Below are 26,406 nucleotides of genomic sequence, written 5' to 3'. Positions count from 1 at the left end.
AGAGTGACCAGATTGTGTCTTTGGAGGTGGAGGTGGGGATCGTGGGAGATCTATGAAAGTTGCTGTGGTCAAAGGTGGAGAAGCAGGAGAACAGGTCCAGGCGGACCTTGCGGATTGTGGGTCTGCCGGAGGGAGTCGAGGGAACGAACACCACAAAGTATGTCTTGAGTATGCTGGCCAGGTTGGTGAAGGAGAAGGTGTTGGACAAGGCCCTAAGGTCCTTGAGGTAGAAGCTGAGAGCAGTGGTGCCGCCGCGGGCAGTGATTGTGAAGATACACAAGTTTTTGTCCTGAGGTTGGCCAAGGTGAAACAGGTTCTGTGAATGGGAGGCCAATCAAATCCAGATGTACCAGGACATTGGAGTGGAGCTGGCAAAAAGCAAACAGGATTCAAGAAGGCCAAGGCGATGCAGTACAGATGATAGATTCGCTTTGGGGTGTTGTATCCGGCCGGACTCTGGGTAACGTATGACAGCCGGGAACATTACTTTGAGACGCCGGAGGAGGCAAATTACTTTATCAGGGAGCGCGAGCTGAGGGAGAGCTGAGGGGTGGTATGGGATGGAGGTGTTAATTCTGCAAAAGTTGGGATTTGCTGTTGTTCTGAGTTGTCTATATGGGGGGGGATTTTAAGAAGTTTAAGTATGTAAGGGGGGGCGATCGCTCCCCCCTCCCACCTTTTTGTTTTTTGGGAGGTTGTACTCGTGTTTTTTTGGTGTTTTTTCACATAAGGAATGTGTTCTATGAGGCACCTTGAGTGTGGATTGGATTTGGATTTTGTTTATTGTCACGTGTACCGAGGTACAGTGAAAAGTATTTTTCTGCGAGCAGCTCAACAGATCGTTAAGTACATGGGAAGAAAAGGGAAGAAAAGAAAATACATAATAGGGCAACACAAGGTTCACAATGTAACTACATAAACACCGGCATCGGATGAAGCATACAGGGTGTAGTGTTAATGAAATCAGTCCATAAGAGGGTAATTTAGGAGTCTGGTGACAGTGGGGAAGAAGCTGTTTTTGAGTCTGTTCGTGCGTGTTCTCAGACTTCTGTATCTCCTGCCCGATGGAAGAAGTTGGAAGAGTGAGTAAGCCGGGTGGGAGGGATCTTTGATTATGCTGCCCGCTTTCCCCAGGCAGCGGGAGGTGTAGATGGAGTCAATGGATGGGAGGCAGGTTTGTGTGATGGACTGGGCGGTGTTCACGACTCTCTGAAGTTTCTTGCAGTCCGGGCCAAGCAGTTGCCATACCAGGCTGTGATGCAGCCTGATAGGATGCTTTCTATAGTGCATCTGTATGATGTTGGTTTTGATGATTTTTAGGGTGACTGGGGGTCTGTTGTGCAAGCTAAGGTGGGGTTGGTAGGGGGAGGGGTGGGGGAGTATGTAAGGGGGCCTTCGGGTGGGAATCGCCACACTAGCAAGCAATGCTAGTAAACGGGAGTGTGTGGGTGATGAGGTCGTGATGATTGGCCACTTTGGGTTAGAGTTAGGGTTAGCCTAACCCTAATCTCAGCCGAAGGGGGCTGATGGCAGACGATGGGGGGGGGGGGGGGGCGATAGTGGAGGGTGGGGGTGGCGATAGTGAGTGGGATGTTGGAGGGCAGGCCGATGGTCTTAGTCAATGTGTATGCGCCTAATTGGGAGGATGCTGGGTTTGAAAAGAGGTTACTGGGGGCAATTCCGGACTTAGATTCTCACCAGCTGATAATGGAATCGAGGGTGGACAGGTTGAGCCCCAAGTCAATGGGAAGTTCAAGAATGGTGTAACAACTGGGAGGTTTTATGGAAAGGATGGTGGATCCGTGGAGGTTAAGGAACCCGGGTGGAACGGGATATTCCTTCTTCTCACTTGGGTATAGGGTCTACTCTAGGATTGATTTTTTTTTGTGGTAAGTCGGACAGTGCTGATGGGGTTGGAAGGGTATAAAATGCAGGAATTGTGATGTTGGATCAGATGTGAGGCTCAGTTCGGGACAGTTGCAAAGTCCGGGTTGGATTTGGGACTTCTGGCAGACAAGGCGTTTTGTGAGAAAATGAGAATGGCAATGAAGAACGATGTGGATCTTAATCAGAATGGTGAGGTGTCAGCGACCATGCATATATTATTTTTTTTTAAAATTCATTTATGGGATGTGGGCATCGCTAGTTGGGCCAGCATTTGTTGCCCATCCCTAGTTGTCCTTCAGAAGGTGGTGGTGACTTGCCTACTTTAACCGCGGCAGTCCTTGAGGTGTAGGTACATCCACTGTGCTGTTAGGGAGGGAGTTCCAGGATGTTGCCCCAGTAACAGTGAAGGAATGGTGATATATTTCCAAGTCGGGGTGATGAGTGACTTGGAGGGGAACGTCCAGGTGGTGGGGTTCCCAGGTATCTGCTGCTTAAGGTGCTGTTTAAGGAACCTTGGTGAGTTACTGCAGCGCATCTTGTGGATGGTACACACGCAGCCACTGTTCATCAATGGTGGAGGGTTTGAATGTTTGTGGAAGGAGGAGCAATCAAGCGGGCTGCTTTGTCCTGGATGGTTTTGAGCTTCTTGAGTGTTGTTGGAGCTGCGCTCATCCAGGCAGGTGGAGGGGATTCCATTACACGTCTTGAAGATGGTGGACATGCTTTGGAGGGGGTCAGGAGGTGAGTTACTTGCCGTACGATTCCTATACTTTGACTTGCCCTAGTAGCCACAGTATTAATGTGGCTAGTGCAGTTCAGTTTATGATCAATGGTAACCCCCAGGATGTTGACTGTAGGAGATTCAGTGTTGGTAATGCCATTGACTGTCAAGGGGCACTGGTTAGATCCTCTCTTGTAGGAGATGGTCATTGTCTGGCACTTGTGTGGCGCGAAGAGGAGGGAGAGGAGAGAGGAGCACAGTGATTATTAGAGAAGATAGTTGAGCAAGTTAGAAGATACTCGGCGGCCCCCACAAAGGAGTTGTTGGCGGAAAGGAAGAGGTTGCAGGGGTAGGTTGCAGGTTGATGGAAAGGGATAAGTATACACCGCAGGGCAAGAGTTATAGCTGGGGGAAGGGCAATTATGATGCCATTAGACGTGACTTGGGGGGGATAAGGTGGAGAAGTAGGCTGCAAGTGTTGGGCACACTGGATAAGTGGGGCTTGTTCAAGGATCAGCTACTGTGTGTTCTTGATAAGTATGTACCAGTCAGGCAGGGAGGAAGGCGTCGAGCGAGGGAACCGTGGTTTACCAAGGAAGTGGAATCTCTTGTTAAAAGGAAGAAGGAGGCCTATGTGAAGATGAGGTGTGAAGTTTCAGTTGGGGCGATGGATAGTTACAAGGTAGCGAGGAAGGATCTAAAGAGAGAGCTAAGACGAGCAAGGAGGGACATGAGAAGTATTTGGCAGGTAGGATCAAGGAAAACCCAAAAGCTTTCTATAGGTATGTCAGGAATAAGCGAATGACTAGAGAAAGAGTAGGACCAGTCAAGGACAGGGATGGGAAATTGTGTGTGGAGTCTGAAGAGATAGGCGAGATACTAAATGAATATTTTTCGTCAGTATTCACTCAGGAAAAAGATAATGTTGTGGAGGAGAATGCTGAGCCCCAGGCTAATAGAATAGATGGCATTGAGGTACGGAGGGAAGAGGTGTTGGCAATTCTGGACAGGCTGAAAATAGATAAGTCCCCAGGACCTGATGGGATTTATCCTAGGATTCTCTGGGAGGCCAGGGAAGAGATTGCTGGACCTTTGGCTTTGATTTTTATGTCATCATTGGCTACAGGAATAGTGCCAGAGGACTGGAGGACAGCAAATGTGGTCCCTTTGTTCAAAAAGGGGAGCAGAGACAACCCCGGCAACTACAGACCGGTGAGCCTCACGTCTGTAGTGAGTAAAGTCTTGGAGGGGATTATAAGAGACAAGATTTATAATCATCTAGATAGGAATAATATGATCAGGGATAGTCAGCATGGCTTTGTGAAGGGTAGGTCATGCCTCACAAACCTTATCGAGTTCTTTGAGAAGGTGACTGAACAGGTAGATGAGGGTAGAGCAGTTGATGTGGTGTATATGGATTTCAGCAAAGCGTTTGATAAGGTTCCCCACGGTAGGCTATTGCAGAAAATACGGAGGCTGGGGATTGAGGGTGATTTAGAGATGTGGATCAGAAATTGGCTAGCTGAAAGAAGACAGAGGGTGGTGGTTGATGGGAAATGTTCAGAATGGAGTACAGTCACAAGTGGAGTACCACAAGGATCTGTTCTGGGGCCGTTGCTGTTTGTCATTTTTATCAATGACCTAGAGGAAGGCGCAGAAGGGTGGGTGAGTAAATTTGCAGACGATACTAAAGTCGGTGGTGTTGTCGATTAGTGTGGAAGGATGTAGCAGGTTACAGAGGGATATAGATAAGCTGCAGAGCTGGGCTGAGAGGTGGCAAATGGAGTTTAATATAGAGAAGTGTGAGGTGATTCACTTTGGAAGGAATAACAGGAATGCGGAATATTTGGCTAATGGTAAAGTTCTTGAAAGTGTGGATGAGCAGAGGGATCTAGGTGTCCATGTACATAGATCCCTGAAAGTTGCCACCCAGGTTGATAGGGTTGTGAAGAAGGCCTATGGAGTGTTGGCCTTTATTGGTAGAGGGATTGAGTTCCGGAGTCGTGTGGTCATGATGCAGCTGTACAGAACTCTGGTACGGCCGCATTTGGAGTATTGCGTACAGTTCTGGTCACCGCATTATAGGAAGGACGTGGAGGCTTTGGAGCGGGTGCAGAGGAGATTTACCAGGATGTTGCCTGGTATGGAGGGAAAATCTTATGAGGAAAGGCTGATGGACTTGAGGTTGTTTTCGTTGGAGAGAAGAAGGTTAAGAGGAGACTTAATAGAGGCATACAAAATGATCAGGGGGTTGGATAGGGTGGACAGTGAGAGCCTTCTCCCGCGGATGGAAATGGCTGGCACGAGGGGACATAACTTTAAACTGAGGGGTAATAGATATAGGACAGAGGTCAGAGGTAGGTTCTTTACGCAAAGAGTAGTGAGGCCGTGGAATGCCCTACCTGCTACAGTAGTGAACTCGCCAACATTGAGGGCATTTAAAAGTTTATTGGATAAACATATGGATGATAATGGCATAGTGTAGGTTAGATGGCTTTTGTTTCGGTGCAACATCGTGGGCCGAAGGGCCTGTACTGCGCTGTATTGTTCTATGTTCTATATGTTCTATGTAGTGCAAAATGGAGTTACAGGCCCTGACCCTGAACGCATGCGCCCCCTTATGGAGTTCCCCCTCCCTCACTGCTCCAAGGCCCTGAAGCGCTGCCTAGGGTTTTTCTCTTACTATGCCCAGTGGGTCCCCAACTATGCGGACAAGGCCCGTCCCCTGATCCAATCCACAGTTTTTCCCCTGTCGATAGAGGCCCGCCAGGCCTTCAGCCGCATCAAAGCAGACATTGCAAAGGCCACAATGCACGCCATCGACGAGTCCCTCCCCTTCCAGGTCGAGAACGATGCATCTGACGTAGCTCTGGCGGTCACCCTCAACCAAGCGGGCAGGCCCGTGGCCTTCTCACGTACCCTCCATGCCTCCGAAATTCGCCACTCCTCAGTCGAAAAGGAGGCCCAAGCTATAGTAGAAGTTGTGCGACATTGGAGGCATTACCTGGCTGGCAGGAGATTCACTCTCCTCACTGACCAACAGTCGGTCGCCTTCATGTTCGATAATGCACAGCGGGGCAAGATAAAAAAACGATAAGATCTTGCAGTGGAGGATCGAACTCTCCACCTATAACTATGAGATCTTGTATCGTCCCGGGAAGGTAAACGAGCCTCCTGATGCCCTGACCCGCGGCACATGTGCCAACACACAAGTGGACCGCCTCCGACCCCTCCACGAGAACCTCTGCCACCTGGGGGTCACTCGCTTTTTCCACTTTATCAAGACCCGCAACCGGCCCTACTCCATCGAGGAGGTCAGGACAGCCACCAGGAATTGCCAAATCTGCGCGGAGTGCAAACTGCACTTCTACAGGCCAGAGAAAGCGCACCTGATAAAGGCTTCCCATCCCTTTGAATGCCTCAGACAAAGGACCCCTCCCCTCCACCGACCGCAACACGTACTTCCTGAACGTGATTGACGAGTACTCCCGGTTCCCATTCGCCATCCCCTGCCCTGACATGACCACAACCACCATCATCCAGGCTCTCCATAGCACCTTTACTCTGTTCGGGTTCCCCGCTTACATACATAGTGATAGGGGGTCCTCCTTTATGAGCGACGAACTGCGTCAATTCCTGCTCAGCAAGGGCATTGCCTCGAGCAGGACGACCAGTTACAACCCCTGGGGTACCGGATATGTAGAGAGGGTGAACGGAACGGTCTGGAAGACCGTCCTACTGGCCCTACGGTCCAGGAATCTCCCTGTCTCCCACTGGCAGGAAGTTCTCCCGGATGCCCTCCACTCCATCCGGTCACTGCTTTGTACCATGACCAACCAAACACCTCACGAACGTCTCCTTGTCTTCCCCAGGAAGTCCTCCTCTGGGACCTCGCTCCCTACCTGACTGGCAGCTCCCGGACCCATCCTGCTCCGAAAACACGTGCGGACGCACAAGTCGGACCCGTTGGTCGAGAGGGTCCATCTTCTCCACGCTAACCCCCAGTACGCCTACGTGGCGTACCCCGATGGCTGGCAAGATACGGTCTCCCTACGAGACCTGGCGCCCGCCGGATCCCCACGCACATTCCAACAACCAGTCCCACCCTCCCTCCCACCGGTGCACCTTACAGCCGCCCCCTTCCCAGGAGGATCGGTTCTTCCGCCGGCCCCGTCTAGGCCCCCCCCCGCCCACCAACGCACCCCGCAGACGCTCCCTTCCCAGTCAACCGGCCTCCCCACCAGCGCCGTCTAGGGGTGCTGAAGCTGCCACAGAGATCGAGGCCATGCTCCCGGAGTCACAGACGCCCGAGCCTCCACCGGCATCACCACCTGAGCTTCACAGAGGATGACCAGGGCCCCTGATTGACTGATTACTTCATTTTAAAGTGTATATAGTTCATTGTGAAATTGTAAATAGTTAAGACAATAAGACAAAACGCTGTACGGAGGTATTATAGTACCTCCATAACTATAACTTCTACCATGTTACCATATTGTAATATCAAGCCACCACCCCCGCCGGACTCTTTTTTTTAACAGGGGATGAATGTGGTAGTCTGTGTAGAGGTATTACGGTACCTGATAATGCTGGAACACCATTGGTAGATACTGTATGTTTCCCATTGGTCAAGCTGTATGGTAGCTCCGCCCTGCAAGGTGGGGTACAAGAGCCCGTGCCGCCCCAGCAGCCTTCTTTCTATACCTGAGCTGCTGGGGGAAACATCTAGCTTATTAAAGCCTTCAGTTGGACTACAACCTCGCTTTAGTGGTCATTGATCGTACTCAACCTCCTCCTGTGCAAGAATGAGAATGATTCAGTTCAAAGTGGTGCACAGGGTACACATGACTTAGGCTAGAATTTGTGGGTTCTTCCGGGGGTAACAGATGGGTGTGAGAAGTGAGGGCGGGGGCGGGGGCGGGCAAAATCTGCTCATGTTCTGGGGATGCAAGAAGTTGGAGAGTTTTTGGGAGGCAGTGTTTGGGACATTATCCAGGATTGTGGGGGCCGAGGCCAGGTCGATCCCTATGGAGGGAATCTTTGGGGTCTCGGAGGAACCGGGACTGCTGGAGGGGCAAGAGGCTGATGTTGTGGCCTTTGCCTGTTGAAGGATTCTTTCGAATTGGAGGTTGGATATACCAACGGGGTGGCGGCTTGGCTGGGGGACTTGTATGACTTTCTCCAGCTGGATAAGATTAAGTTCACTCTCAAAGAGTCAGAAGAGGGCTTTGAAGTGCAATGGAAGCTGTTCATGACTTTATTTGAGGAACTGTTCGTCATGTGAGGAGGGGTGGAGGGGGAGGGGAGGGATTAAAAGGGGAAGAATTGTACAAACTGTTAATTATGTCTTGTTGGACTGTGTTTTCTTTGGTATATGTTTGAAATAAAATATCTTTTTTTTTAAAAAGTGGCTCACAGCACTTTCTGGAGGAATTAGGGATGGCCTTGCCACCAATCATCTCATGGTCAGATTTGTGAAAAGCCAGTTCAGCAATGCAGCAGGCGTGTTCCGGAGGTAAGTGGCAACCCTGTGTCCCTCTCAATTCGAGATGGGGAGACAGGAAACTTACAATAGCAAAGATGACGGATGAGTCCAACTCAAACAGTAATGGATTGGTAACTAAAGAGTGTGGCTGCCTCTATAGAGTTTCATGTGTGGTTCTCCGATATGTCCACACGGTCCATTAGCAATAGCAGGCAGACTTTGAATGGCACCAATCCCATGCCCTATTGCCCTGGACACGGAGGTCCTGGGTGCGCCCCGCCCCCCAGCATCGCCCTCAGGATGTAGCTGTCGTGCACACTCCCTGGGAAGCGTGTACACCCGCGCATGATCTGTGGTGGTCACACACAAACTTCCTGTTGATGTAGGACACTCCCTGATGGTCTGGTGACCTTGGGCCGTCATGGGCCTCCCCCTCTGGTTCCCTCCTTGGCTTAATGGTCGGCTGGGTCCTCAGGTTGTGGGGCATGGGCCGCCGCCTTGAGCTCTGTCAACGGTGCTGCTGCCTCCGGAGTCTGGCCGCCTAGCCTGCCAGCAGCACCCCTAGGGTAGCTTCTGTGGGTCCAAGATATTCTCCGTACCTTCTAATACCTGTAAGGAACTGGGAGAGGGTGTGAGACTGACAACCAATGGTATATTCCACCCCTGGACCTTCAGTCCCCCATTTGTCCCCCACTCGGCACACCCTGCCCATGCATCCCCAGCCGCAGGGCGGATCTCTGCTCACTGCACTCCACATCCTGTACCCCAGACACCCACACGTAACGTTTCCTGGACCGAGCGCTGGTCCCCTCCCCGATGCACACCACCCCCTGGTCGTGGAAATGTCCCCTTGCTGGGGCTCAGCCCCTGAATGTTTGGATGTTGGTTGCTGCGGTGTTGCCTTCCACAGTGTCCAGGCGTCAGTCTGATTGGAGTGCTCGGCAATAACTCCCACATGCTACATGGCACGCTTACCCGTGGGAATCCACTTGAGATGTGTCAAGTGCTCACTGACCTACAATTGCCAATTCCCAATTAGCAATGAGAATGGGGCCACTCAATACAGGGGGTGGCATTGTGGAACTATGGCTGCTGAGACGCACCGGTGTCCACCACAGTTCTCGATTTTGCCTCTCCCGCAATTTAACTGCCTCGTCGCGCTTTTGCTTAAGTGCAACGTGGCCATTAAATCGCACCCATATTGTTTTTAAGTTTCCCTTTTTAGAATGCCACGTAAAATTCATTAATACCACATTCAATCGATCCTGGCCCCGGGTCACTGTCCGTGTGGAGTTTGCACATTCTCCCTGTGTCTGTGTGGGTTTCACCCCCACAACCCAAAGGTGTGTAGAGTAGGTGGATTGGTCACGCTAAATTGACCCGTAATTGGAAAAACAATAATTGGATACTCTAAATTTTTAACAAAAAAAACACCACATTGATGTTTTCCCATTAGAACATAGAACATAGAACATAGAAAATACAGCACAGAACAGGCCCTTCGGCCCACGATGTTGTGCCGAACCTTTGTCCCAGATTAATCATAGATTATCATAGAATTTACAGTGCAGAAGGAGGCCATTCGGCCCATCGAGTCTGCACCGGCACCGGCTCTTGGAAAGAGCACCCTACCCAAGGTCAACACCTCCACCCTATCCCCATAACCCCACCCAACACTAAGGGCAATTTTGGACACTAAGGGCAATTTATCATGGCCAATCCACCTAACCTGCACATCTTTGGAATGTGGGAGGAAACCGGAGCACCCGGAGGAAACCCATGCACACACGGGGAGGATGTGCAGACTCCGTTCAGACAGTGACCCAAGCCGGAATCGAACCTGGGACCCTGGAGCTATGAAGCAATTGTGCTATCCACAATGCTACCGTGTTGCCCTTCAGAACAAATTAATCTACATCATATCATTCTACCGTAATCCATGTACCTATCCAATAGCTGCTTGAAGGTCCCTAATGTTTCCGACTCAACCACTTCCACAGGCAGTGCATTCCATGCCCCCACTACACTCTGGGTAAAGAACCTACCTCTGACATCCCCACTATATCTTCCACCATTCACCTTCAATGTATGCCCCCTTGTAATGGTTTGTTCCACCCGGGGAAAAAGTCTCTGACTGTCTACTCTATCTATTCCCCTCACCCTTCTCCATTCTAATGAGAAAAGGCCTAGAACCCTCAACCTTTCCTCGTAAGACCTACTCTCCATTCCAGGCAACATCCTGGTAAATCTCCTTTGCACCTTTTCCAAAGCTTCCACATCCTTCCTAAAACGAGGCGACCAGATCTGTACACAATACTCCAAATGTGGCCTTACCAAGGTTTTGTACAGCTGCATCATCACCTCACGGCTCTTAAATTCAATCCCTCTGTTAATGAACGCTAGCACACCATAGGCCTTCTTCACAGCTCTATCCACTTGAGTGGCAATTTTCAAAGATGTATGAACATAGACCCCAAGATCTCTCTGCTCCTCCACATTGCCAAAAACCCTACCACTAACCCTGTATTCCGCATTCATACTTGTCCTTCCAAAATGGACAACCTCACACTTTTCAGGGTTAAACTCTATCTGCCCTCCTCACTCCACAACTCCACCAATCTTCGTATCATCTGCAAATTTACTGACCCACCCTTCAACTCACTCATCCAAGTCATTAATGAAAATCACTAACAGCAGAGGACCCAGAACTGATCCCTGCGGTACGCCACTGGTAACTGGGATCCAGGCTGAATATTTGCCATCCACCACCACTCTCTGACTTCTATCGGTTAGCCAGTTCATTATCCAACTGGCCAAATTTCCCACTATCCCATGCCTCCTTACTTTCTGCATACGCCTACAATGGGGAACCTTATCAAATGCCATACTAAAATCCATGTACACTACATCCACTGCTTTACCTTCATCCACATGCTTGGTCACCTCCTCAAAGAATTCAATAAGACTTGTGAGGAAAGACCTACCCCTCACATCCGTGCTGACTGTCCCTAATCAAGCAGTGTCTTTCCAGGTGCTCAGAAATCCTATCCCTCAGTACCCTTTCCATTACTTTGCCTACCACCGAAGTAAGATTGGCCTGTAATTCCCAGAGTTATCCCTATTCCCTTTTTTGAACAGGGGCACGACATTCGCCACTCTCCAATCCCCTGGTACCACCCCTGTTGTCAGTGAGGATGAAAAGATCATTGCCAACGGCTCTGCAATTTCATCTCTTGCTTCCCATAGAATCCTTGGATATATCCCTTCAGGCCCGGGGGACTTGTCTATCCTCAAGTTTTTCAAAATGCCCAACACATCTTCCTTCCTAACAAGTATCTCCTCGAGCTTACCAGTCTGTTTTACACTGTCCTCTCCAACAATATGGCCCCTCTCATTTGTAAATACTGAAGAAATGTACTCGTTCAAGACCTCTCCTATCTCTTCAGACTCAATACACAATCTCCCGCTACTGTCCTTGATCGGACCTACCCTCGCTCTAGTCATTTTCATATTCCTCACATATGTGTAAAAGGCCTTGAGGTTTTCCTTGATCCTACCCGCCAAAGATTGTTCATGCCCTCTCTTAGCTCTCCTAATCCCTTTCTTCAGTTCCCTCCTTGCTATCTTGTATCCCTCCAGCGCCCTGTCTGAACCCTGTTTCCTCAGCCTTACATAAGTCTCCTTCTTCCTCTTAACAAGACATTCAACCACTCTTGTCAACCATGGTTCCCTCACTCGACCATCTCTTCCCTGCCTGACAGGGACATACATATCAAGGACACGTAGTACCTGTTCCTTGACCAAGTTCCACATTTCTCTTGTGTCCTTCCCTGACAGCCTATGTTCCCAACTTATGCACTTCAATTCTTGTCTGACAACATCGTATTTACCCTTCCCCCAATTGTAAACCTTGCCCTATTGCACGCACCTATCCCTCTCCATTACTAAAGTGAAAGTCACAGAATTGTGGTCACCATCTCCAAAATGCTCCCCCACTAACAAATCTGTCACTTGCCCTGGTTCATTACCAAATACAATATGGCCTCCCCTCTGGTCGGACAATCTACATACTGTGTTAGAAAAGCTTCCTGGACACACTGCACAAATACCACCCCATCCAAACTATTTGATCTAAAGAGTTTCCACTCAATGTTTGGAAAGTTGAAGTCACCCATGACTACTACCCTGTGACTTCTGCACCTTTCCAAAATCTGTTTCCCAATCTGTTCCTCCACATCTCTGCTACTATTGGGGGGCCTATAGAAAACTCCTAACAAGGTGGCTGCTCATTTCCTATTTCTGACTTCAACCCATACTACCTCAGTAGGGTGATACTCCTCGAACTGCCTTTCTGCAGCTGTTCTACTATCTCTCATTAACAATTAACCCCCCCCCCCACCTCTTTTACCACCCTCCCTAATCTTATTGAAACATCTATAACCAGGGACCTCCAACAACCATTTCTGCCCCTCTTCTATCCAAGTTTCCGTGATGGCCACCACATCGTAGTCCCAAGTACCGATCCATGCCTTAAGTTCACCCACCTTATTCCTGATGCTTCTTGCGTAGAAGTATACACACTTCAACCCATCTCCGTGCCTGCAAGTACTCTCCTTTGTCAGTGTTCCCTTCCCCACTGCCTCATTACACGCTTTGGCGTCCTGAATATCGGCTACCTTAGTTGCTGGACTACAAATCCGGTTCCCATTCCCCTGCCAAATTAGTTTAAACCCTCCCGAAGAGTACTAGAAAACCTCCCTCCCAGGATATTGGTGCCCCTCTGGTTCAGATGCAACCCGTCCTGCTTGTACAGGTCCCACCTTCCCCAGGATGCGCTCCAATTATCCAAATACCTGAAGCCCTCCCTCCTACACCATTCCTGCAGCCACGTGTTCAGCTGCACTCTCTCCCTATTCCTAGCCTCGCTATCACGTGGCACTGGCAACAAACCAGAGATGACAACTCTGTCTGGCCTGGCTTTTAACTTCTTGTGTCCCAAGTGCTAATCCATTCTTTCACTTGTTTCTTGATGAATTCCAATCCATGATGAGATCATTGGATGGGTATGTGGTTGAAGCACTGGTTTGTGTAGGAAGATAGTGAGCAGCACGGTAGCACAATGGTGAGCACTGTTGCTTCACAGCTCCAGGGTCCCAGGTTCGATTCCCCGCCGGGTCACTGTCTGTGCAGAATCTGCACGTTCTCCCCGTGTCTGTGTGGGTTTCCTCCGGGTTCTCTGGTTTCCTCCCACAGTTCAAAGATGTGCAGGTTAGGTGGATTGGCCATGCTAAATTGCTCATAGTGTTCAAAAAGGTTAAGTGGGGTTAGTGGGTTGTGGGGATAGGGTGGAGGTGTGGGTTTAGGTGGGTTGGTCTTTCCGGTGCAGACCCGATGGGCCAAATGGCCTCCTTCTGCGCTGTAAATTCCATGTCTATGTCTAAGAGGCTCTGGTCGTGGTAAATTAGAACAACTAACTGGACATCTGAGCTATGAGAGTGCATATTTGGCAGCAATGATAACACCTGGTCCAGCGATAGGCGTCCGACCTTCGCATTCTTCCTCCTCCTCTTTAACATCTTCATGAAGTTCTGCCTGATCAGCCGTGATCTTATTGAATGGCAGAGCAGGCTCAAGGGGCAAATTGGCCGACTTCTGTTCCAATTTTGTATGTTTGTCCTCTGCCTGCTACTATGATCTCGAGGCCCTTGCTGGCAAGTACTGAAGGACATCACCAAACTTATTTAGGCATCTGAAGCATGACTTCAACATACTGATACATATCTTGATGCCCTACCTGGTGTTCTTATGACTCCCATTATAGCGTTCCTCCACCAAATTCATCACAGGTGTCATGAGCCTGTCATGTAGATAATGCGCTCCAAATTGCTTTCCGTCCTTTTCTTCTCCACTCATTTCTGCAATTCTGCGCCTTCCTCCTGTGTCTCTCACTCCTGTATCCTTCCCTTCTGTGCAAGTGCTGATCCCACCACAGCATATCATCGCTGTTGTGGATGGTGATTTTTTATCCCCCCATATGACACCAATTGAAAACATCCACAGGGTCCCTGTCTCCTCAACTCCTCTCTCCTACTGGTGTTCATTTGAAAACCCACAAAAAAACTCTCAGAAACTTGTGACAAGAACTCGCTGTGAACCCTTTGCCAAAGTGAATTGACAAAGCAGCTGTAAGCACTGAGACTGAATATGGTCATGCAATCTAAACTTTAAAGTCACCAACAAAATACATGTGAAATTTGTCTCCTTTTCCCAAACTCCAGAAACCCTGGGCTGGATTCTCTGTTTGGGAGACTCCCCACGCCGGCATGAAAACGGTGTGTTTTACGTCAAGAAAACTGGCGCAAAATGGCCACTGATCTGCAGTTTTGCTGGGGGCCAGCAGGGAGGCAGTGTAGAGCTCCCACCTCCAGCTGCCGATGTGGCCCGGAGCATTGGCGGGTCCGTGGCTGCACGTGCACGGCGGCGGCCGCGTCGTGCTTCATGGCAGACTCAGCCCGCGGACCCGGACTGCAAAAATAGTACCCCCCTTCGGCCGCTCGCGGGCCCCCTACCGCCAGCTCACAGTGCCCCCAGACCCGACTGAAGCCACTCTGCCCTGACTGTGGCGGGGCCGGACTGAGTCCACAGCCGCCACACTAAGTTCACGATGGGTGAAACCATGAGTGCCACACCGTCAGGAACTCGGTCGGTCGGGGACGGAGCATCATGGGGCAGGTCTCAGTCCATTGCCTGAGGCCGTGGATACATAGCGCGGCATTCCCCCAGAGTACGCCGCTTTTCAGAGGGCGGAGCATGGAGAAAGCGGCCCCATCCCCGGTTTTGGCATCATCGGGGATTCTCTGCCTCCTCACCGAGTGAGATTTCAGCGTCGGGGAGGGGAGAATCCAGACCCTTATCTGGCTGTGTTCAGACCAAATACCTGTTCAATTCAATTAAAAATAGTTCATTACCAAGTCTCAATGATTGCACAACATGTGTAATGATTGATCAGTTTGTGTTATTATCTCAACTGCTCCAGTAAACAGGTTAAGTTTTTTTAATTCATTCGGATGTGGGTGTCGCTGGTTAGGCACTGGTTAGGCCAGCGACGCCCACATCCCATGCACGTGCACACATGCCTCAATTGAAACCAGGGGCGTCATTCTCCGCCGGCGGGAGTCTCCGTTTTGCCGGCACTGGGGGGTTTCCCGACGGCGTGGGGCTGCCCCACAATGGGAAACCCCATTGACCGGCCGGTGTTACGGAGACTCCCGCCGGCCGGTCGGGGCAGAAATGTGGCGGGGCGGGATGGAGAATTTCGCCCCAGAAGTGGGAGCCTGGAGCCAGGCAATAGGTTTACCAATTTTACTTTGCATCCAGCCCCAACTCTGCTGATCTTGAGCATTAAAATCTCCTAGTGTTTCCACTGTAATCCATGGCAGAGTTTCATCTTACCCTTATTTTTGAGATCCCCTTGAAATAAAGGTTCTTTGGGTAGGACAGGACCATGGTGGTGAGGTATGAATCTTCTCCAGAATTGGACAGAACAATATTCAAACTCACTTCTTTCGTTTTACCAACAATCCATAAAAGGCTTCTGAAAACAGAGTTATAGTTTGCATCAGTAAAACAAGGCCAACTGTGAATAATTTTTGTGACGATTACGTGCAATTCTATCATTTGACACTCCCTTATGTGTGGCTTTCTCCATCGCAACTCCATTACAGAATCACAAATAATACAGTGCAGAAGAGGCCCTTCAGCCCATTGACGCATAAAAAACATCTAACCTGTCTACCTAATCCCATTTGCCAGCATTGGCCTATAACCTTGAATGTTTTGATATGCCAAGTGCTTATGCAGCTACTTTTCGAAGGATGTGAGGCAACCCGCCTCTACCACCCTCCGAAGCAGTGCAGTCCAGACTGTCACCACCCTTTGGGTAAAAAAGCTTTTTCTCAAATCCCCCTACCCCTCACCTTGAACTTGTGTCCCCTCGACACTGACCCTTCAACTAAGGGGAACAGCTGCTCCCAATCCACCCTGTCCATGCCCCTCATAATCTTGTACACCTCGATCAGGTCAACCCCTCAGTCTTCTCTGCTCAAACAAAAACAATCCAAGTCCATCCAACCTCTCTTCATGGCTGACATGTTCCATCCCAGGCAACATCATGGTGAATCTCCTCTGTACCCCCTCCAGTGCAATCACATCCTTCCTATAATGTGGCCACCAGAATTGCACACAGTGCTCCAGCTGTGGCCTCACCAAAGTTCTATACAACTCCAACATGACCTCCCTGCTTTTGTAATCTATGCCTCGATTGATAAAAGCGAGTGTCCCATGTGCCTTTTTCACCTCCCTATTAACCTGCCCTTCTGCCTTCAGAGATCTATGAACAAACATGCCAAGGTCTCGTTGTTCCTCAGAACTTCCCAGTGTGGTGCCATTCATTGAATCTTTCCTTGTCAAATTACTCCTTCCAAAGTGTATCACCTCTCACTTTTCAGGGTTAACTTCCATCTGCCACTTTTCTGCCCAATTAACTATCCTGTCTATATCTTCCTGTAAAACAAGACACACAACCTCACTGTTAACCCACCAGCCAATCTTTGTCATCCTCAAACGTCCTGATCCTACCCCCACCCCCACAGTCATCTATGCCGTTTATATAAATGATAAACAACAGGGGGCCCAGCACAGATCCCTGTGGTACCCCACTGGTCACTGGCTTCCAGTCACTAACGCAGCCGTCTGTCATCACCCTCTGTCTCCTACAGCTCAGCCAATTTTGACTCCACCTTATCAAGTTACTCTGTATCCCATGCGCATTTGCCTTCTTTGTAAGTCTCCTATATGACCAAAAGGCAGAGAAAGAGCAGGAAGCAGTGCAGGTGTCCTCTGCGGTCATCTCCCTCCAAAACAGGTATATCGTTTTGGATACTGTTGGGGGAGATGACTCACCAGGGGAAGGCAGTAGTAGCCAGGCTCATGGCACCGTGACTGGCTCTGCTGCACAGAAGGGCGGGAAAAAGACTGGCAGGGCTATAGTCATAGGGGATTCAATCGTAAGGGGAGTAGACAGGTGTTTCTGTGGTCGAAAACGAGACTCCCGAATGGTATGTTGCCTCCCGGGTGCACGGGTCAGGGATGTCTCAGATCGGCTGCAGGACATAATGAAGGGGGAGGGTGAACAGCCAGTAGTTGTGGTGCATATAGGCACCAACGATATAGGTAAAAAAAAAAGGGATGAGGTCCCACAATCAGAATTTAGGGAGTTAGGAGATACGTTTAAAAAGTAGGACCTCAAAGGTAGTAATTTCAGGATTGCTACCAGTGCCACGAGACAGTCAGAGTAGAAATTCAAGAATAGTCAGAATGAATACGTGGCTTGAGAGATGGTGCAGGAGGGAGGGTTCAGATTTTTGGGACATTGGAACCGGTTCTGGGGGCGGTGGGACCATTACAAATCGGATGGTCTACACCTGGGCAGGACTGGAACCAATGTCCTAGGGGGTGCTTTTGCTAACACTGTTGGGGAGGTTTTAAACTAATGTGGCAGGGGGATGGGAACCAGATTAGGAAGTTAGAGGTCAGTAAAGAGGCAGCAACTAAAGCCAGTAAGGTACGAGATAATAAACTCAATGTGACTAAGGGGAAGAGTAGGCAGGGAAGAGATGATGAACGCAAAGGGACAGGTGGTCTGAGGTGCATTTGTTTCAATGCGAGAAGTGTAGCAGGTAAGGCAGATGAACCTGGGGCTTGGATTAGTACCTGGGAATATGATGTTATTGGTATTACTGAGACTTGGTCGAGGGAAGGGCAAGACTGGCAACTAAATATCCCAGGGTATAGATGCTTCAGGAGGGATAGAGAGGGAGGTAAAAGGGATGGAGGAGTTGCATTACTGGTCAGAGATGATATCACAGCTGTGATTAAGGAGGGCACGATGGAGGATTCGAGCACTGAGGCAATATGGGTAGAGCTAAGAAATAGGAAGGGTGCAGTAACATTGTTGGGACTTTACTACAGGCCTCCCAAAAGCGAGCGTGAAGTAGAGGTACAAATATGTAGACAGATTATAGAAAAATGTAGGAGCAATAGGGTGGTCGTGATGGGAGATTTTAACTTCCCCAACATTGAATGGGACTCATGTAGTGTTGGAGGTGTAGATGGAGCAGAATTTCTAAGGAGCATCCAGGAGAGTTTTTTAGAGCAGTATATAAATAGTCCAACTCGGGAAGGGTGTTGGAATCTTTAATTTGAAAGAATGTTAACTCCTGGCTGGCTCGCCAATTGTTAGAATCTTTAATTGATAGGATCTTAACCTGCCGAACTACGCCAAGTTGGGGGAAGCTTAGTTGATGAATCAAAGTCCTGGCGCAATACGACAAGTTGTAAGATTTGTAATATTTTTGGACTATGCCAAGTTGTTGGATTCCTAGTATTATTCGACTGTGTAAAGTTGAAGGAATTTATATCATCTCTGCTATTCGGTTACCAGTAGCACTTTGCAAATACTGGGACTCAGCAGAAATTTGCAGTTAAAACTTCTCAGGTGCCAAAAAGAATTGTTTTATTTGTAGTTGCTTGATTACAATTTGAAAGTCATTTAAAAGGCAATTCGAAGCTTTCAGAGAATTACAGACATTGGGCGTCATTCTCTGACCACCCGCCGGGTCGGAGAATGGCCGTTGGCCGCCGTGAATCCCGCCCCCGCCCCCGCCGAAGTCTCCGCTCCTGGAGATTGGGCGGGGGCGGGAATCCGGCCGCGCCGGTTGGCGGGACCCCCCGCTGGATTCTCCGGCCCGGATGGGCCAAAGTCCCGCCCAGGAATTGCCTGTCCCGCCGACGTAAATCAAACCTGGTATTTACCGGCGGGACCAGGCGGCGTGGGCGGGCTCCGGGGTCCTGGCGGGGGGCGCGGGGCGATCTGACCCCGGGGGGTGCCCCCACGGTGGCCTGGCCCGCGATCGGGGCCCACCGATCCGCAGGCGGGCCTGTGCCGTGGGGGCACTCTTTCCCTTCCGCCTCCGCTACGGCCTCCACCATGGCGGAGGCGGAAGAGACTCTCCCCACTGCGCATGCGCAGGAAACTGACAGCGGCCGCTGACGCTCCCGCGCATGCGCTGGGAAACTGACAGCGGCCGCCGACGCTCCCGCGCATGCGCCGCATTTCCGCGCCAGCTGGCGGGGCAACAAACGCCATTTCCGCCAGCTGGCGGGGCGGAAATCCCTCCGGCGTCGGCCTAGCCCCTCAATGTTGGGGCTAGGCCGCCAAAGATGCAGAGACTTCCGCACCTTTGGGCCGGCGCGATGCCCGTCTGATTGGCGCCGGCTTTGGCGCCAGTCGGCGGGCATCCCGCCGTTGGGGGAGAATTTCGCCCATTATCTTTTTGCTTAGGCAGACAGCTCGAAAGTAACTTTTAATAGGTCAAAGTCTGGCAATGAAACATGAAGAGAGAGACAGAGAGAGAGCTAATCTTCAGCTAAACTCAAACTCAAAGTCAAAAGTACACTACATCACTGACACAGACTAACACAAAGACAGAACCCCCAAAAGATATCTCTAAAATGGCGGGCGGAAACTTTTCAGTTATACACTTTCATATCTGTCATAAGTCATCTAATCACATCCCAATATAATCCTAATTGGTTTGGGTTAGACTCAAACACATTTGATTTGATGGCAAGCCGTCCATCTTCAATGTGCAACATCAGCTTTTAATTGTTTCATGTCTGCATGTTATGGAATGTGATATTCTGCTAATCTTTACCAGCAATAAACTGGTTTTAAGCTAGCTTGGCTAATGTAACAATGGAGACTTCATATCGAGAAAGATTGAGTAAAATATATATATGATTTAATGCTCTGACAAACTGCATTGGACTCCTGCCACCTCATTGCCATGGAACTCAGTCCGTGTCCTTGACAATTAGCACAAGCAGTGTCAAATTGTCTTGCAACTGTGCTGTTATAATCTATGATGGAATTTTATGCTGTTTCATGTATCTATTGAAGACCTGAATTTATGTGTGCTGAAATTCTCATTTTTAAATGAGTATTTAAAACTAGGGCTTAATATTTATGCTTAAACAGCTATCTTTTACCGAAACTAGTTGTATTCGAAATACCTGGCTTCTACATGGTGTAGATGGAGCAGAATTTCTAAGGAGCATCCAGGAGAGTTTTTTAGAGCAGTATATAAATAGTCCAACTCGGGAAGGGGCCATACTGGACCTGGTATTGGGGAATGATCCCGGCCAGGTGGTTGAAGTTTCAGTCGGTGATTACTTTGGGAATAGCGATCACAATTCCGTACGTTTTAGAATACTCATGGACAAAGACTAGAGTGGTCCTAAAGGAAGAGTGCTAAATTGGGGAAAGGCCAAGTTTAACAAAATTTGGCAGGAGCTAGGGAATGTGGATTGGGAGCAGCTGTTTAAGGGTAAATCCACATTTGAAATGTGGGAGTCTTTTAAGGAAAGGTTGATTAGAGTGCAGGACAGACACATCCCTGTGAAAATGAGGGATAGAAATGGCAAGATTAGGGAACCTTGGATGACGGGTGGAATTGTAAGACTAGCTAAGATGAAAAAGGAAGCATACATAAGATCTAGGCAACTTAAAACTGGTGAAGCTTTGGAGGAATATCGGGAAAGTAGGAAAAATCTCAAAAGCGCAATACAGAGGGCTAAAAGGGGTCATGAAATATCATAGATTATCATAGAATTTACAGTGCAGAAGGAGGCCATTCGGCCCATCGAGTCTGCACCAGCTCTTGGAAAGAGCATCCTACCCAAGGTCAACACCTCCACCCTATCCCCATAACCCAGTAACCCCACCCAACACTAAGGGCAATTTTGGACACTAAGGGCAATTTATCATAGCCAATCCACCTAACCTGCACATCTTTGGACTGTGGGAGGAAACCAGAGCACCCGGAGGAAACCCACGCACACACTGGGAGGATGTGCAGACTCCGCACAGACAGTGACCCAAGCCGGGAATCGAACCTGGGACCCTGGAGCTGTGAAGCAATTGTGCTATCCACAAGGCTACCATGCTGCCCCTAGCTTTGGCTAACAGGGTTAATGCCTTTTATTCGTATACAAGGAGCAAGAGGGTAACTAGAGAAAGGATTGGCCCACTCAAAGACAAAAGAGGGAATTTATGCGTGGAGTTAGAAGAAATGGGTGAGATTCTTAATGAGTACTTTGCATCGGTATTCACCAAGGAGAGGGACATGACGGATGTTGAGGCTAGGGATGGATGTTTAAATACTCTACGTCAAGTCGGCATAAGGAAGGGGAGGTTTTGGGTATTCTAAAAGGCATTAAGGTGGACAAGTCCCCAGGTCCGGATAGGATCTATCCCAGGTTACTGAGGGAAGCGAGGGATGAAATAGCTGGGGCCTTAACAGATATCTTTCGAGCATCCTTGAGCACGGGTGAGGTCCCGGAGGACTGGAGAATTGCTAATGTTGTCCCTTTGTTTAAGAAGGGTAGCAGGGATAATCCAGGGAATTATAGACCTGTGAGCTTGACGTCAGTGGTAGGCAAACTATTGGAGAAGATACTGAGGGATAGGATCTATTCACATTTGGAAGAAAATAGACTTATCAGTGATAGGCAGCATGGTTTTGTGCAGGGAAGGTCATGTCTTACAAACCTAATAGAATTCTTTGAGGAAGTGACAAAGTTAATTGATGAGGGAAGGGCTGTAGATGACATATACATGGACTTCAGTAAGGCGTTTGATAAAGTTTCCCATGGCAGGTTGATGGAAAAAGTGAAGTCGTATGGGGTTCAGTGTGTACTAGCTAGATGGATAAAGAACTGGCTGGGCAACAGGAGACAGAGAGTAGTGGTGGGAGGGAGTGTCTCAAAATGGAGAAAGGTGACTAGTGGTGTTCCACAGGGATCCGTGCTTGGACCACTGTTTTTTGTGATATACATAAATGATCTGGATGAAGGTATAGGTGGTCTGATTAGCAAGTTTGAGATGATACTAAGATTGGTGGAGTTGCAGATAGCGAGGAGGGCTGTCAGAGAATACAGCAAAATATAGATAGATTGGAGAGTTGGGCAGAGAAATGGCAGATGGAGTTCAATCCAGGCAAATACGAGGTAATGCATTTTGGAAGATTCAATTCAAGAGCGGACTATACGGTCAATGGAAGAGACCTGGGGAAAATTGATGTACAGAGAGATCTGGGACTTCAGGTCCATTGTACCCTGAAGATGGCAACGCAGGTCGATAGAGTGGTCAAGAAAGCATACAGCATGCTTGCCTTCATCGGACAGGGTATTGAGTACAAGAGTCGGCAGGTCATGTTACAGTTGTATAGGACTTTGGTTAGGCCACATTTGGAATACTGCAGTTCTGGTCGCCACATTACCAGAAGGATGTGGATGCTTTAGAGAGGGTGCAGAGGAGGTTCACCAGGATGTTGCCTGGTATGAAGGGTGCTAGCTATGAGGAATGGTTGAGTAGATTAGGATTGTTTTCGTTGGAAAGACAGAGGTTGAGGGGGGACCTGATTGAGGTCTACAAAATTAGGAGAGGTATGGACAGGGTGGATAGCAACAAGCTTTTTCCAAGAGTGGGGGTGTCAATTACAAGGGGTCATGATTTCAAGGTGAGAGGGGGAAAGTTTAAGGGAGATGTGCGTGGAAAGTTTTTTACGCAGAGGGTGGTGGGTGCCTGGAACGTTTTGCCAGCGGAGGTGGTAGAGGCGGGCACGATAGCGTCATTTAAGATGCATCGAGACAGATATACGAACGGGTGGGGAACAGAGGGAAGTAGATCCTTGGAAAATAGAAGACTGGTTTAGATAAAGGATCTGGATCAGCGCAGGCTGGGAGGGCCGAAGGGCCTGTTCTTGTGTTGTAATTTTCTTTGTACTGTGTTCTTATATGGGACCTTGTCAAAGGCTTTGCTGAAATCCACATAAACTACATCAACTGCACTACCCTCATCTACAGACCTGGTCACATGCTCATAAAATTCAATCGAATTTGTTGGGCATGACCTCCCCCTGACAAAGCCATGCTGTCTATCCCTGATCAAGCCTTGCCTCCCAGGACCCTGACCTTCCTGTTGCTTGCCATTTTAACAAAAGACCCTGCTCCCATGCCCACATGTCTGTCCTTGGCCTGTTGCATGGCCTGTTGCAATGTTCCAGTGAAGCGCAACGCAAACTGGAGGAACAACATCTCATCTTCTGATTATACACGCTACAGCCTTCCGGCCTGAACATCGAATTCAACAACTTCAGATGATTAGCTCTACCCCACCTCCACCCATTTGTTTTCATTTCATTTCAACTGTCTTTTACCATTTCTTTCTTTTTTAATATACATTTCATTTCCCCCCCCAATCTTATCCACCTTTCCTTCACCTTTCTCCTCTTTGCTTCCCCCTTCCCCTCCCCCACATCTACAGTTCGTCCTCTGAGTTAGTTTCCCTGCTGTTTGACCTTTCACATCTTTTGTCCTTTCTGGGGACTGCCATTAGCACTCTTTCCCCTTGGTTTCTGTGGCCATTAGCACTCTTTCCCCTTGGTTTCTGTGGCCATTAGCACCCGGTTTCCCTGGGTTTCTGTGGCTATGACTCATCTTTCATTCTCACTCCACAGTATAAATATTTCCCACTTTCTCTGTCTGTTAGCTTTGACAAAGAGTCACCGGACTCGAAACGTTAGCTCTTTTCTCTCCCTACAGATGCTGCCAGACTTGCTGAGATTTTCCAGCATTTTCTCTTTCGCTTCTCTCCTAGTGGAGATAGATTCTCTCCTTCAGAATTTTCTCCAACGGTTTCCCTACCACTGACATGAGACTCACTGGTCTGTAGTCCCATGGCTTGTCTCTACAACCTTCCTTAAATAGTGGGATCACATCAGTTATTCTCCACTCGTCTGGCACCTCCACCGTGGCCAGAGAAGAATTAAAAATTTAGGTCACAACCCCTGCAATCTCCTCCCTCACCTCCCACAACAGCCTGGGACACAATTCATCTGGACCTGGATATTTGTCCACTTTTAAGCCTGCCAACACTTCCAATACCTTGTCACTCCCTGTGAGAAATGGCTCAAGGACCTCACAGTCTCTCTCTCCCTGAGTTCCATAACTACCTCCTCATTCTCTTGAGTGAACGTAGATGTGAAATATTTGTTCAACACCCTACCAATGTCCTTTGGCTCCACCCACAGAATTCATCCTTGGTCCCTAATGGGCCCCACTCTTATCTTCTTTTCATTGATATACTTATAGAATATCTTGGGATTTTCCCGACTTTTAGCTAGAGCTTTCTCATATCCCCTCTTTGCTCTCCTAATTGCTTTCTTAAGCTCAGATCACACCATGTGCTGCAGACTGATACCTTCTTAGTTTAATACATTCACCATAGTGCAGCAGTAAGTGATTTTCACTCTGGACACTGACATGTACCTACACCTGAACATATGTTTCCTACACTTTCTGTATTCCATTAATGCCTCCATTGATTTACTCGCCTAGTACTTGCTAAAAGCCTCTCTTTGCCTTCTCATCGTATCCTGAATGTCTCTGGTCATCCATGGTTCTCTGGGCTTGTTACTCCTTTTGACTATGAATGTTCGATTTGAATGATCTTCTTGCTGTTAACACTTGGGCCAGATTTTTAAATGCTGGGGGGACGGGAAAGAGTGTGGGCAGGATTTACAAATTGCAATCTTGCCGGGTGGCACTCGATGCCTCTGCCTCGACAACAATTTCCAATTTTCAAAGGACTTGGCGAGGAAGGGTTAAATTGTTCCAATCATTCTAATATGATTGAGGAAACTTATGAGATTGGGAGTTTTTGCAAATTTAAAGAGTTTAAAAGCTGATGTGGTGATGTTACAGGAGACCCATTTGAGGGTGAAGAATCAGGTGAGGCTCAGGAAGGGTTGGGTGAGTCAGGTGTTTCATTCGGAGTTCGATAGTAAGGCTTGAGGAGGAGCAATATTTATGGGCAAGAGAGTGAGGTTCCAGATGGAGAAGGTGGTGGCTGATCAGGCGGCAGGTACAGGTAGTGGTATTGCTGCGTTAGTGTGGAGGTTGGTGGCATTGGCGAGCGTATATGGCCCCAACTGGGTCGATACGGGGTTTGTGGAGAGGATACTGGGTGCCATCCTGGATTTGGATACGCATCAGCTGATAGTAGGGAAGGTACTGGAATGTGGTTTTGGAGCCGAAGGTGGACAGGTCCCAGTCGCGCTCACTGACCCAGTCGGGGGTGCGAAGGCATTGGCTGGGCTCATGAGGGAGATGGGAGGGGTGGACCATGGAGGTTTTTACACCCAAGGGATCGAGAGTATTCATTTTTCTCTGCGGTTCTCAAGGTGTATTCACGGATTGACTTTTTTGTGGTAGGAACGGCACTGTCGATTGGGGTTAAGAGGTCAGAGTAATCGACAATTGTGATCTCAGATCATGCTCCACATTGGATGGATGTGGTTCTGGAGAAGGGGGCAGCCTAGAGGCCGGGGTGGAGGATGGATGTGGGGTTCTTGGCGGAGCAGAGCCTCTGTGACAAGATAGGGAAGGTGATTGAGCTAGGGTGGAAACTTAGATCTCGGACAAACAGAGTTATTATCTCTGGGTTGTTACCCGTGCCACGTGCTAGCGAGATGAGGAATAGGGAGAGAGAGGAGTTGAACACGTGGCTACAGGGATGGTGCAGGAGGGAGGGTTTCAGATTTCTGGATAATTGGAGCTCATTCTGGGGTCGGTGGGGCCTCTACAAACGGGATGGTCTACACCTGGACCAGAGGGGCACCAATATCCTGGGGGAGAAATTTGCTAATGCTCTTCGGGAGGGTTTAACACTAGTTCAGCAGAGGCTTGGGAACCTGAATTGTAGCTCCAGTATACAGGAGGTTGAGAGTAGTGAGGTCATGAGTAAGGTTTCAAAGTTGCAGGAGTGTACCGGCAGGCAGGCAGGTTTAAAGTGTGTCTTCTTCAATGCCAGGAGCATCCGGAATAAGGTGGGTGAACTTGCGGCATGGGTTGGTACCTGGGACTTCGATGTTGTGGCCATTTCGGAGACATGGATAGAGCAGGGACAGGAATGGTTGTTGCAGGTGCCGGGGTTTAGATATTTCAGTAAGCTCAGGGAAGGTGGTAAAAGAGGGAGAGGGGTGGCATTGTTAGTCAAGGACAGTATTACGGTGGCAGAAAGGACGTTTGATGAGGACTCGTCCACTGAGGTAGTATGGGCTGAGATTAGAAACAGGAAAGGAGAGGTCACCCTGTTAGGGGTTTTCTATAGGCCTCCGAAAAGTTCCAGAGA

The 26,406-nt window shown here is 49.0% G+C and overlaps 1 protein-coding gene across 1 annotated transcript in view; it reads right to left on the bottom strand.

Annotated features, from left to right (window-relative positions):
* Nucleotides 1–26,406, bottom strand: part of LOC140387050 (integrin alpha-E-like) — a 434,586-nt gene that overhangs the window by 134,842 nt on the left and 273,338 nt on the right. The window contains exon 22 of the mRNA XM_072470061.1: nucleotides 15,546–15,687. Coding sequence (XP_072326162.1) covers nucleotides 15,546–15,687 — 142 coding nt within the window. The remainder of the gene's footprint in view (nucleotides 1–15,545; nucleotides 15,688–26,406) is intronic.

Source organism: Scyliorhinus torazame, chromosome 12, assembly GCF_047496885.1.
Source record: "Scyliorhinus torazame isolate Kashiwa2021f chromosome 12, sScyTor2.1, whole genome shotgun sequence".
Lineage (NCBI taxonomy): Eukaryota > Metazoa > Chordata > Chondrichthyes > Carcharhiniformes > Scyliorhinidae > Scyliorhinus > Scyliorhinus torazame.
Note: the sequence above shows the minus strand (reverse complement) of the source record. Positions and strands in the feature narration are given on the sequence as shown.